A 12808-nucleotide genomic window follows, 5' to 3' on the forward strand; every position below is an offset into this window, starting at 1 on the left:
AGGGAGCCAGGTTTTACTCAGGATACCACTACACATTTTATTTGTTTGCATCTTGTATTTTAACCAGACCAAATAGTTTAGTGGAACTGCATGACCATAAAACAACACAAAATCTGGATGGGATGTGTGGATTGCATTGCGTTAGTCCGATTGACCCCCATAAATTTGCACAAGACAGAAGAAAGCTGTTGCTGTAAGGATGTGTTGCTCTGTTTAGTGACTCTCACAGCCCTGTTTAACAAGTTTTTGATTTATGCAAATGCCCCCATCATGTGAAGTGGTGTGAAGGGATACGGAGGCAGGATTTGGTCAGGAAAAGGTAAAGGAAAGAGTTCTTTCCTCTGCACTGGGCATTTTCTGAGGGCTGCAAAGACAGCACCTCAGGTTCTGTCTGGTGTCTCTCCAGAGGGAGAAACCCAACAAATGCCAGTGCTGGTGATGAGCTCTGTACCTGGAGACCAGAAATTTAACAGGAATTTCAGCTACAGGAAGTGGCTACTGGCCAGTGAGACTGTCCCCTGAAGCTTTTGACACCGGCAGAAAAATGGAATGGAAAAGGGTTGGTAGATTTGAGAGGGAAGCAAATGAAAGATATTTCCTGAGATGCTAGAGAATGAAACTGGCAAAGAGCATCAGAGCATCTGGTGACTGTACCAGTCCTTTCTCTCACTTCCTGGTAGTCTCAATAATTAATTAATTTGGTTTTGAACAGGACTCTGATCCTACATCTTCATGGAGGTGAGGGTAACTTGTTTTTAAAGAGCAGGGTAAGTCCTGTGTGACACAAAGGAGCCTGGTTGATTTTTCACTGTGGTTTCATTTTCTTTTTTCTCAGGAGAATTTCAAGCCAGGACATGTCTCAGTGGCCTAATCTGAAATGCACAGGGAACAATCTCTGTTTGCTTTGCAGGGAGGGACTCCCTTGCTCCAGAAATGGTTCAGGAGTTAACACAACTGTTTTGCTGTCAATTCTTAGTTCCAAGTGTGGCTTGCAGTGAGTGGTGGGACCAGCAGCAGGGAAGAAACCCTTGATTGCAAACAAAACTATTGGCTTTACGTTTGTAGAATGTAGTATGATTTCAAAACAAAATTATCATCTGTTTACTCAGCCAAGTGTTGTGATTATTGAGTCAATGTCAGTGACCTTTAAACAACTGGATAGCAATGGTTGCATTTCAAAGGTACTTCTGGTCACTTTGGATGAGGGAAATCCAAAAAAAAAATCATGCTTTTTTCCACCTCCATCATTCTGTGACGTTGTCCTGCTGGTCAGAAAAGCCTCCAGACAAATTCCCCCTTCTGGAGCAGCTATGTGCAGGGGAGCAGGCAGTTGCTCCATCTCTGTCAGCATTGTAGCAGGCACCTGGTCGTGACCACTCAAACAAACGTTGCTAACACATTTCCACAATAACTTCATGCTCAGAACTTTCCAACCAATTATCTTTTGGGAAGACATTTCTCACATTTGGCCTCTGCTTGAGAGGGATTTTTTTTTTTTCTTCTAGGCTTGAGAAAAACGATGCCAGCTGTTTCTGAACACAGCATGAATTATAACATTATGCCTCCAAAGTAGTGTGAGCTCCTCAGAGTGCGCCCAGCTGAAATGTAAAGCTTTGAAAAGCAAAGCCTTTGCCTGGCGTTATTTTTGACGTTTCTTTACCTAGATTAAGAAATAACCATGTTTTGAAAGAACTCAGCTTGATTTATCGATAGGTGAGCGCCCGAGCCTCCAGCAGGAGCAGCTGCCAGGTGGGTCAGGGCTCACTCCTGTGCCTGCAGAGTGCATGGAACCGTTGGGGAGCACGAGCAGCCGCACCTTCTGCAGGAGGAGAGCCAACAGCACAGGTCTGCCTGCCTGCTTTTTTTTTTTCTTTTTTTTTTTTTTTTTTCCCCCAAGGCAGACAATTAAATTTGAAATAGGAGCGCTGTGTTTGCAAAGCTGAGCATGCTAACACGGTGACATTTCAAAAGCTGAGAGTACAGTTCCCATCTGGGTGGGCAGCGTGTGCATTTAGGTATGCACACATACACCCGAGTGGACGCAAGTGCGCAGAGGTGAGGTACAGATGGGCTAGACTAATGTTAGAAATCCATGTCCTTGTTTAAATGCTCTAAGCTATCAATACATGCCAGCTTTTCCCACTTGAGACATGTTACCTGTTACCAAATGCCGCCCCATGAACACTGCAAAATGAATTAACTGTCGGGAGGGCTGATCGGGGTCTGTGTTATAAGTGAATAAACGAGTCTCCAGGCTCTTCCCGTGCTTAGCAGAGAGACCCAAAGATAACAAGTTTGTATGAACCGAGGATGGAATATTATCGTATTGGAAAATGCTGTGCAAATCTCTGTGAGCCTCATGCTCTCAGATAAGTGCTTTTTTGATACGTCTATTTTCTAACATTTTGGAAGGCAATCGCTGTCACCCACCGAACCAGGAAGCTATGGGAACAAAAAAGAACAAAACAAAACCCCTTCACCACTACCACCAGCACGTTCCCCTGTCTCCTACGGGGAGTCTCTGGTTCTCCCCGAAACCAGAACGACATCGCGTGCTGCGCTGTTTTAAGGGGAGAAGTTATTTATTTATTTTCAGCGTTCTGGAATTTAATTAAACGGCTCCTTCCCGTTTCCTCGGGCTAAGAATGAACCCCCCCACCCCGAAAAGCGAAGAGCTTCTGGCCGTCAGATGGAGCGGCACGGAGGGAGCGCGGGGTGGTTCGGTTTTTTTTTTGGGAGGGGGTGTTCAACAGTTTGGGGGCGAAGAAGGCTCCCGTTTCTAGCCCTTTCGAAAGCTGCGCTGCCTTCACTGCATTTGACCGTTTCCGAGCCGTAAGAAGGACTCCGATTTATGATAAAGCGACAAGGCGTCCCGCACGCCTAAGAAGTCGGGACGCCCCCTGAAGTCTGTTAAAAAGAAGAAAAAAAAAAGGGGGAAGGGGAAGAGAGAACGCCGGGGGAGGACGTCCCCGCGCCGTGTGCCGAGAGCCGCTCTCCCGTGGGGCGCTGCCGGCACGGGGCGCTCCACCGCCGGGGGGAGGGGGTCCAGCGGGGTCCCCGCGGCCCGGCTCGGCACGGCCCGGCTCGGTGCGCTCCTGTTATGGAGCGCGAGGCTGCGCCGCCCCGCCTCCGTGTGAAGCCTTGCATCACCGCCGCGGGCCCCGCTGCCCCCCCGCCCGGCCGCCCGGCCGCCCGCCCTCCGGGAGCTATTAATAGCATGACATCAGCCCGGGACTCGCCGCCAGAGTAAATACCAGCTCTACCCGCTCGGCTATATAAGGGGAGTGATGCAACCGCGGCGAGAGGCAGAGGCGCGGAGAGCGCGAGCGGGCGCTGCTCTCCCGCCGGCGGAGCGGGCACGGGAGAGAGAGCGGGCGCGGCGCTGCGCGGCGCGGCGCGGCGCGGCCGGCGAGCAGCCCCGGCCGGCCGGCGGCGACGGACTAAAGGTAGGAACCGCGGGCGGCTCCGGGGAGAGGGATGGGCCGGCGACCGGAGGAGCCTGATCCTGGGGTGCCCGCAGCTCTGGGCCGCGGGCGGCTCGGAGCAGAGCCCCGAGCGGAGCCGCGGCTGCCCTGGGCCAGCCGTGCCGCTCGGCGCCGCGCGGGGGCGGGCAGCGCGGGGCTCGGCGCCGGGGGGCCGAGGGGATGCCGGCCGTGACCGCCCGCGCTGCCGCTCCGGCTGCCGCTCCGACTGCCGGCGGGGCGCCGGGAGAGGCTGCGAGGCGCCGGGCAGCCCGGGAGGAAAAGCGCCGGAGACTCGCTCGGTTCTCTCTCTGTGCCGGTGTCCGACGCGGAGATAGGTCTCCAAAGTCTTGCCTAAGCGAGGCAGGCGTGGCTCGACAGAAAACTTGTTAGAGAGAAGGAGCTGCCCTTTCGAAATGGGTTCTTCTCGCGTTTGAGCAGTTGGAAGCCGGCGGAAAGTGATTCGGGAGTGATGTGGGATGTCAGAGAGCTTAAGGTCAACCAGCGTGCACAGAGGTTGTGAACTGTAATTGCCCTTAATGCTGTTTAAGATTAACCTCAATGGTTATCGGCGTTTGTTGCATCAGCACCGGAGGAAAAGGGATTCGTGTGAAGAAGCAAAACCGAGAGAGAGGCACAGTCAGCCGTCAGCAGCTGAGCAGAAAGACTCCAAGCAGTCGTTCGGGAATACACATAACTAACAGAAGTGCATGGCTAGGAATCGTGTACCGAAGCTAAAACATCGGCAGAGGAGATGTGTAGATTTGGTGAGGATGGAAAGAGCCACCAACAAAAGAACAAATAAGCATAGTGGCAGAAGCAATGTTCATTGAATCTACCTCAAGCTGAAGGTTCCATCAATAGTAGAGCTGTTCCCCACGGAATTGCCAAACTAAGAATAAAGTAAAGAAGCGTGAGCTCATGGTGGGAGCAAGCTGTGCCTTTATGAATCAGATCCATGAAATGTTCGACACCTTCAGTTCCAGTAACTTCAGAAGTCCTCAAAATAGACCAGAGCTGCCATCCACGTACATGGTCTAATGAAGTAAACAGATAGGATCAGGAAGCCCAGATGTAATCGCAGTTCGGGGCTAGATGTCCCTATTGCTATGCAGACCTAGGGCAGAACGGCATGCCACTCTTGAAAACTGATAGACAGAGGAACAATTTGTGCAGAAGTTGGAAGAAGGGGCAGGCTGTTGTGGTTTATTTTTATTAGGAAAATCTAATCTCCATCCTCGTAAAGTGTTTCTAAAAGTAGATCTGTTCCTCAGAAATTGGAAAACATCTACCTTTTGTTGTGGAAAGCCAATCTGTTTGGCTTACTATTGGCTTCAACACAGGCTAATTATTTTTTATATCCCTGTCACTCCCGACCACCTCAGCCGTGCACTGGAAGGAATCCTGCCATGCCATGCACCGGCCCCAGCTCTGCTGCCAAGCACCTGGGGAGTCAGCCTGGGGCAAGAAGCCCTGCCAGCTGTGGTGGGCTGGGGTCAGGACCCATCCGGCTTGCCTGGCACTTGGCAGGCCCCCGCCCCAAAGTGTGTGTAAAAGGGATGCTATCAGGGTGCCTGGGAGGTCAGTGAGTAGTGCAGGCAAGGGCACTGCTCTTTCTGGGTTTCCCCTCCCAGTGGCAGCCTCCCTTCCCTTTTTGTCAAATCGAAGATGGATCAGTAGATCAACAGCTCTATAGAAACCTCAGGACATTACAGCAGGGTTGCACAGAAACCTCAGGACGTTACAGCAGGGTTGCACTGGGGCTCGTGGTACGCTTAGCGCTTGTAGGAATAGCACTGCCTGGTAGTAAGCACAACTTCTCAGACACGTTACTAAAACATGGGCATTCTTGGTTTCCTCTGGTGCTGACTTTAATTAAAAGTTGACCTGATCTGAAATATAAATGAATAAACTCCCCCGTGCTGAGAAATGCTTGGCCCAATTAATTATTCCGTGTGCTGGAGAAATGGTTTTATTGTTAATTGAAGACTCCTGGTTTGATTGAATTATATGGAATTAAGTGTCTTGAATGAAGGCAGCAGCAGGAGCGGAGGAGACGGGCGGTCGGGGAGCACAGCTCCAAATTCTGTGAGCAGCGGGGGGCTCAGTATCACCTGCAGTCAGCCTGTTTCACTGGGCTGAACGGCTGGATGTTGAGAAATGGTAAATAATGCCAGGAGTTTAGCTGGAAATCACAGGGCCTTTCTGACTCGGGGAAAAAAGTAACTGCCAGCTTTCTGAGATTATAGGATTAAACTGTATCAGTACTTTAAATGTGACTCATGAGCAGGGGCTTTCTGAAGAGAATTACATAAATTTCCCAAGGTCTTTCTGAATAACAAATTGTTCCGAATAATTTCCTCATATTTAACAACCGAGGGTGAAATCCTGGCCCCGCTGAGGTCAACAGCAAAGCTCCTTTTGATTTCGGTGGTTTCAGCATTTCACCCCTGGGATGTGGGAAATCGTTGGCTCTTCTGTGGTCATTGAGACTCAAAGTGAGGAAACCTCTGCAGCTGGACAAGTGATTTTCTGTCCTCTGGCAGTTCACTGCCCTTGGATTTTTGTGTTTACCTCGCTTAGTGAGGAGCTGGGTTCTACTCTAATTTGCACCGATGTGGATTTACAGTATATTTTTAGATATCTCTGAGCGAAATCTATCTTCTTGTCAAGGCACGTGACCCCAACCATTTCTTGCCATGTCATAGTAGTAGCAAATAGGGAACTGCACAATTTGGGGTTGTCCATGTGGAAATTTAACTTTACCCACACTCCTATCCCAAGGCAACTGTTTGCTTACCTGCACTACATTAATTGCAATGACTTGGCTATAATTCCTACAACTCTAAACAAGAATAGATTATGTGTCATGTAGTTTCCAAAGGAATCCAAGAAAACAAAAATCTCAAAAACCTCCACGATGAGGAAAGCAGGAAAAGTAATAGATCAAAATCCAATGAACAAAAGTTGCTTTATGATTAGGGGAGGTAATACAATCTATTTTCCTGCACCTCTTGTCCTGTGGGCCAGCCACACAAAATGCTCAGCTTTCTTCCAGACCTCTTCTCTCGCCTCTGCTGAGGGATGGATGGTTTGTGCTGGGTTGCCCATGGTGTTTGGGTGACTGACTGCTGAGTTTTGTGCATTTCTCCCTCAGTGGGATTAGCAGTTTTCACCAAGCACGTAGGGCGTGTCTCTGCCTCTTCCAAAATTGGCTAAAAAACTGAGGATGGCTAAAAAGGGGAAAGCAAAAACCACTGTCAGATTGGTTTATTTCTGTGGGCAAACTGCTAGAAATGATGTTCCTCCATGGGTGCCCCATTAACCAGTCTCAGCCAAAGTCTCTTTGGTTACATAGCTTTATATCAGCAGGAGATCTGACCATAAACACTGAAGAATTAAAAACTTGTTGAGGGCACGTGAGGACAGTTTCAGATTTTGTGAGTGTAAAGGGAGGAAACAACCGGCGTTGCATTTTTCATTACTCCTTCCCTCTGTCTCAGTTTGTGCCTCAAAGCTGTGTGGATGTGTAGATTTCCACCTTTCTTACAGCTCTGATTGTGAACTGCTTCTCAGGAGTATATAACAAGACATATTTTTCTGTCTGTAAAACTGAACCTGGTGAGCACTTTGTAGCTGATTCAGCAAACTTCAGCTTCTTCAAAACTCTCTAATCTTTACTGAAGTGTAGCTGAGATGAAGGTGGGCTCCGTCCATTTCAAGCTGTGATTTTGTGGTGGGGTAGCTATGAAGATACAGATAATTCAGTGTTTTAAATAATAATAATATTTCTTTGGTTGCTGTTTTTGGTTATTGTTTTAAAATGCTGCCTTGAATTGAGCCTGGTGTGAAAGCTTTTACTAGTGATAAAATTCTGAACTGTTTCTCATGAGAGACTGAGGTACGCAGGGAATGTGGGCTGAGCAATGCAAGAAATATATTACTTCACAGTATGAAATATACCTCTAGGAGATATTACTTGCCTCTTTACAGCTGTTGAAAGGCTATTCCTGTCTCTTTTTGCTTTTCAGCAAAATGATGGTCCAACACACCGGCCAGGTGTCTGCATTAGAAGTCAGTGCCTCCGCAATTGTTCCCACCTTGTCTCCTGCAGGGTCACTGGGGTTTGATGATTTCACAAATTTAACCCCACTGGTGAAAGAGGAACTTAGATTCGCCATCCAAAACAAACGTCAGTCCCACAGGATGTCTTCTGCTTTGGATACGGTGACAGTGTCCGAAAGGCCGATGGAAACATCAATCATGAAAACAGAGGTATGGCACTGAGCAGCATTTCGGGGCGAATGCTCAGTTCTCTAAGCAGCTTGCACCAGAAGAGCACTAATTATGTCAAATACAAACAACCCCTCTCCACCATCTAAACATGTTAGTTTATTTGATCCTTTTAAGTCTGTTGCTCGGTTTTCTGTTATTCGCTTCTGGGAAATTCCTATGGTATTTGTAATTTCCACTGAAGTCTGTAAGTTAGTGTTTTATTTTTAATTATGAATTAGGACAGTGTTTGACAGTGATTAGAGTAAGTGCTAAATCTGGTTTCTCTGCCTACTTGTGGCTCAACTTGGAATAAGTTGTCCTTCCCATGCTACATCCTAACCACGAGGCTTTTAATTTAAGATAGATAATGATCTCAATGGAAAACATTGTATTATAAAATGAAGAAACAGATGAAGTTAGGGAAATGGCAACACCTGGGTCTGAGCCCAGCACCCCCTTTTTGGCATGCGGCCTCGGAAGACACTTGGCAATTTTTTGGGGTGACATTGATTTACAACGAGCCATCGCATTCATCCAAACTTCAGTCAGGTTTTATTGACAATTTAAATGGAGTTACTACCACTTTACAGTACTGCAAGCAAGGTCAGATCACATCCTTATGTAACTCATGATGTGAGCACTAACAGCAGTGTGTTGCTTTTAAGTACGTTAAAGTTAACAAAATATAGTCAAAGTGTTTCAACATCTTATGGATTGTGTGTATCTGTTTTTATGGGATAGTTTTCTCCTGAAGAGGATGAAAGAAAAAAGCGAAGAAGGGAAAGGAACAAAATTGCTGCTGCAAAGTGCCGAAACAAGAAGAAGGAAAAAACAGAATGTTTGCAGAAAGTAAGTATCTGGCTTTAGATCTTTGAGATATATATATATATATATATGTCTGTCATCATACTGTGAACGAGATGACATTTCTTCACCTTATCTGCTACCATTTAAAACTATTTTACAGCAGCATAAGGCCTGTGTTTGTTTCTATATATCCAGGGGTTCTGATAGAAAGCTACGTTCTTAGATGGTGTAACATAAGTTTACAGATATGTGATATGGTGTACTGGGGAGTTAGTAAGTAGCATAAATAATTTTGGGTCAATAGTTGACCCAAAAAGTTCAAAATAGTCTTATAGAAGATAGAAACATTACTTCGGATGCCTGCCATTGTGAGTATAAATCTGAATTTGGCTTTTCAGTGTCTGTTACACTTCTGTAAAGGCCGAAGAAGGCAACTGTCAATCTGTTCTTAAGACTATTATCAACTGGGGGATGTATAGTTTCACCATTATGGGACGCTGAGAGCTTGTAACTTCTAACCATATGCTTTTCCACCAATGAAAAGCTGCAACTATTAGATAAATACTGCAATTAACTACCTGGAATGCTCACACTAATAGTTGTGTCTGTACCTTGTGACTAGGAATCAGAAAAGCTGGAAACTATCAATGCGGAATTAAAAGCCCAGATTGAAGAGCTAAAAAATGAGAAGCAGCATTTGATATACATGCTAAATCTTCACAGGCCCACCTGTATAGTTCGGGCACAAAATGGAAGGACACCTGAAGATGAAAGGAATCTTTTTATTCAACAGATCAAAGAAGGAACGTTACAAGGTTAAGTGATATGGCAAATGTGGAAATATTTATAGTATGTTTTAACAACTATAAGCAACAGAATCCACAGAGGATCTGACTTATGTGTAGGATTCTATTAGTAAAGAGCGCTTAGGAAGGGCAGATTGCTTTCTTAAGCAGGAAGAATCATTTTTGGCTTGTCAGAGATTCTTCCCCTTGGAAGATCTGGTCTCGGTCAAACTGAAGAGCCTTCTGCCTCATAATAGGTTTTGCACCTGTCATACATGCTGTTCCTAGGAGCTACAGACAACAGCTTCAGAAGATTAGCTCTCTGCTAGTATACAGTATCTGCACTCACGACGTTTGTGCTAGAACACTATGACTTCGATGATGCACATGGTACATACAGCTGTGCTGGATGGACACTACTTTTCCTTGTGGCTGTCAGGGAAAGCAGACAGAGTATTTTTAAAGTTTTGTAGTTTCCAGGAGGATGGTTTCTGGCAGAATGTACTGATATGTAATTTTGCATTCTAACCTAACACACACACACAAACACACAAAAAGCCTTTAGTTTCAGTTAAGCTTTGTAACTTTTTTTCACAACACTTGTGTGGTTTTTTTCCTATGACTCATCTCAGAAACTGAATGTGACAAGTCCTAGTAGGTGTGACAAAGAAAGGTTTCTTGCAAAATATCCATGTAGCTAAGATGATATTTTAGGAGCTGGAACCCCACCTGTTATCCTTTGGGAAGTACAGTGTTTCCTTGCATTCAGGAGAGAATTTTGTACCATCACTTGGCAACTGTGTGAATTGGACCCACTGGAAAGACGGAAGTAGTGATGAAGGGACTTTGATATGGTTTTGCCCAAGCAAAGAACTGCAGGACTGAATCCCAGGTTCATGAATCATGAAAAGTTTTTAAAAAAGCAAAATCATCTGGGATCTAATCTTACAAGCCTTAGCCCTCACTGACAGAAGAGGTTCCATGGCCTGTAGTGATCTGGTTATACAGATGGCTGTCAGGAGTAAGACGTAGACAAAGCTTTTTCCGTCCTTGTCAGGATTGCTTCTTTTTGCCAGATGATTCAGAGGGAAAAATTATGATTGCAGCTACTTTTATTTTATGTTTGAGTGGTAACTACAGTCAATCAAAAGCGTTACTTAGAATCTAAAGGAGACAAGAGTTCTGATGTAGTGAATAATTGTTCTCGTTTTTTATTAAATACTAACCTTAGATGTTTCTGAACTGGTAGAAGAGCTGCTGGACAATACAGTTGGAGCTACGAGTGTTTAAATTCTGATGTTTCTGTGAAATTCTCAGATTGTTTAATCCAACAAAATATATCCTTACAATTTTTTTGTAAAAGAAAATATCCTTATTTATCACTAATATCATAATGAGTAAAGTTAATAAATACTGCAAGCAAGATAAAACTGAAAACACAAGTGTTGTGCTGTCTTTTTACTTTCATCTCTTGGTGTTTAATATTATATATTCCTAAACTTCACGAGTTGCAGGAGACACCACTTAACCTTCATCATCTCCACAGATGAGGCATTTGAGTATCTTGAATGATTGGGTGCAGAGAATATACCTCTCGAAATTCTATATCTTGATCAATGGTGTCTAGCTGCTCAACATCACAATTTAAATGGAGCTTACAGTACATAATATTTTACACCAGTTGTGCAGTGTTGAATTTGTGGTTTTATTCTAAAGGCTAAACTGAAAGATACCTCAGCCATAAGCTTCTTCCTCTACAAGTCCTGGCTGAACGTATCGGGTATCACTCCTGATCCTTATATGATCTTTATATTCTGCAACAGAACTTAGTACATTTTTCTAAGATCTGGATATATTGTAATGTCCTATATCATGTTTAAATGCTATGTACTTCATGTATCTGAAAAATGAATGTATTAAAAAGACAACACACTAGGTCTGATTCTGTCCTGAGAATCTGTTTTCTTTCTGTATGTTGGAAGGAGCTGCCTTTGACTTCAGTGACATTTTTATTAATGCCCTGCAGGCAGAATTTGGAGCCTCTGCAGTAGGGGGAAAGTTTCACGGGGAACTGGGCCGGTGCTTTGTCAGATGATGGATATACATGAAGTGTGTTATCAGTAAATTTGTCAAACAGTATTCACTGGTTTCTGACTTCTGTAGTATGGGAGTACATAACTGAGGCTTCATGATGGTATCGTGCTCCTTGGCTTTACCTTTAGCACATCAGATACCAGCAGACAAAAGAGTTTGCCTCCTATGCTGTTATAAAGTGTTCCAGCAGAGACTAGAATATAATGACACAATGTCTCTCCTTTAGGGAATCTGTATGGTTGCTTTTAACCATACCGCTGATGACGCCGGCGTCATGCTTTTGTTGCTTGATGTTATGTATTCAGCATGCCAAATGGTAAGAGGGTACCACTACTATTGTCAGAAGATAATTATTTTTATTTCTTTGTATGTGGAGTCAAAGCTGCTTTCTACTGTGTGTACGTGTGTGTGTGCATGCGTGCTCCTGCACGCTACTGTAGAAGTGATGGTACTCAAGTTGATTTGATTATGCCCATGAAAGAGTGTTTGAACAGATAGACAGGAGCAGTATGTTGCATGAGTTTTTTGAAAGCATACGTTAATCAGGAGAACCTTTAAAATGCATTAAAAGCAGTTTGTTTTCTATTTTCAAGTTTGTTTTGATACTTTAATAAAAAAATAATATATATTTACGTATGTGTCATTTAATTCATTCTCAATTTCCAGGAGCAGTTTCATTTGCTTACAACAATGTCAAGGTATCAAAAGAAAACAAACACATCTTATAGGTTTTCAAAAATAAGCATCTTACCAGGTGATATTTGTACTGCTCACTGATTGTCGAGATACAAGCAAAGCTTTGTTATGAAGAGGTTGATCATGGATTTCAGCTAATTTCTCATTCTTGGTCTAGACTTAGATTAAGGAATGGGAAGTTAGAACTTCTGAGTCCCTCCAAATCTTACAACCAGCCAGCTGGAAGTTCTTTCAACTTTCCAGTTACCTAAGGGACTTCATACCTTTGCTTTGTGAAGTTTTAATATTTACAGATTGCTCTCTATGGTTATGTGGAAAACTAAAGAAGCACAGTACAATCAGGGCTTTGGTTTCCTTCTGTGTGTTTTTGTGCGTGCAGACGTGTGTGTGGAGAAGCACGAGGGAAGATGAACAAAATGTTCTATCCTGCCTTTCCAAAACTATCTGCACTCAGACAGAAGTCCCTGTGTTTTGATAGCTGGTGGTGTGGACAAAACTTTTGGCTTCAGTCCTTTGCAAGCAATCCTAGCTCGTACTACAGAGATGAGATAGAAGGCCAGGAGCCCAAGGAACCAAGAAATCCACTGCACTATTACAAAATCTAGTTAAAAAATATCAGTTGGAATGAAGATAAGCTACTACAAACCAGGAAACATTGAGTGCTTATTCTTATTGGTACATCTCTTTAAA

General features: G+C 44.5%; 1 protein-coding gene across 2 annotated transcripts; it reads left to right on the forward strand.

Annotated features, from left to right (window-relative positions):
* Window positions 1–3397: 3397 nt before the first annotated feature.
* ATF3 (activating transcription factor 3) lies at window positions 3398–11263 on the forward strand. Of its 2 annotated transcripts, XM_042809121.1 has the most exons (4): window positions 3398–3446; window positions 7493–7736; window positions 8478–8585; window positions 9166–11263. In XM_042809121.1, exons 2-4 carry the CDS (start codon window positions 7497–7499, stop codon window positions 9361–9363), a joined length of 546 nt encoding a protein of 181 aa, XP_042665055.1. In that variant the 5' UTR covers window positions 3398–3446; window positions 7493–7496; the 3' UTR covers window positions 9364–11263. The 2 variants fall into 2 exon arrangements, with proteins under 2 accessions (XP_042665055.1, XP_042665046.1); XM_042809112.1 differs by lacking the exon at window positions 3398–3446 and having other exon boundaries at window positions 4896–7736.
* The last annotated feature ends 1545 nt before the right edge of the window (window positions 11264–12808 follow it).

The sequence above is a fragment of the Centrocercus urophasianus genome, unplaced genomic scaffold (genome assembly GCF_019232065.1).
Source record: "Centrocercus urophasianus isolate 14NV4802_14NV808 unplaced genomic scaffold, USGS_Curo_1.0 seq_10, whole genome shotgun sequence".
Taxonomy (NCBI): Eukaryota; Metazoa; Chordata; class Aves; order Galliformes; family Phasianidae; genus Centrocercus; species Centrocercus urophasianus.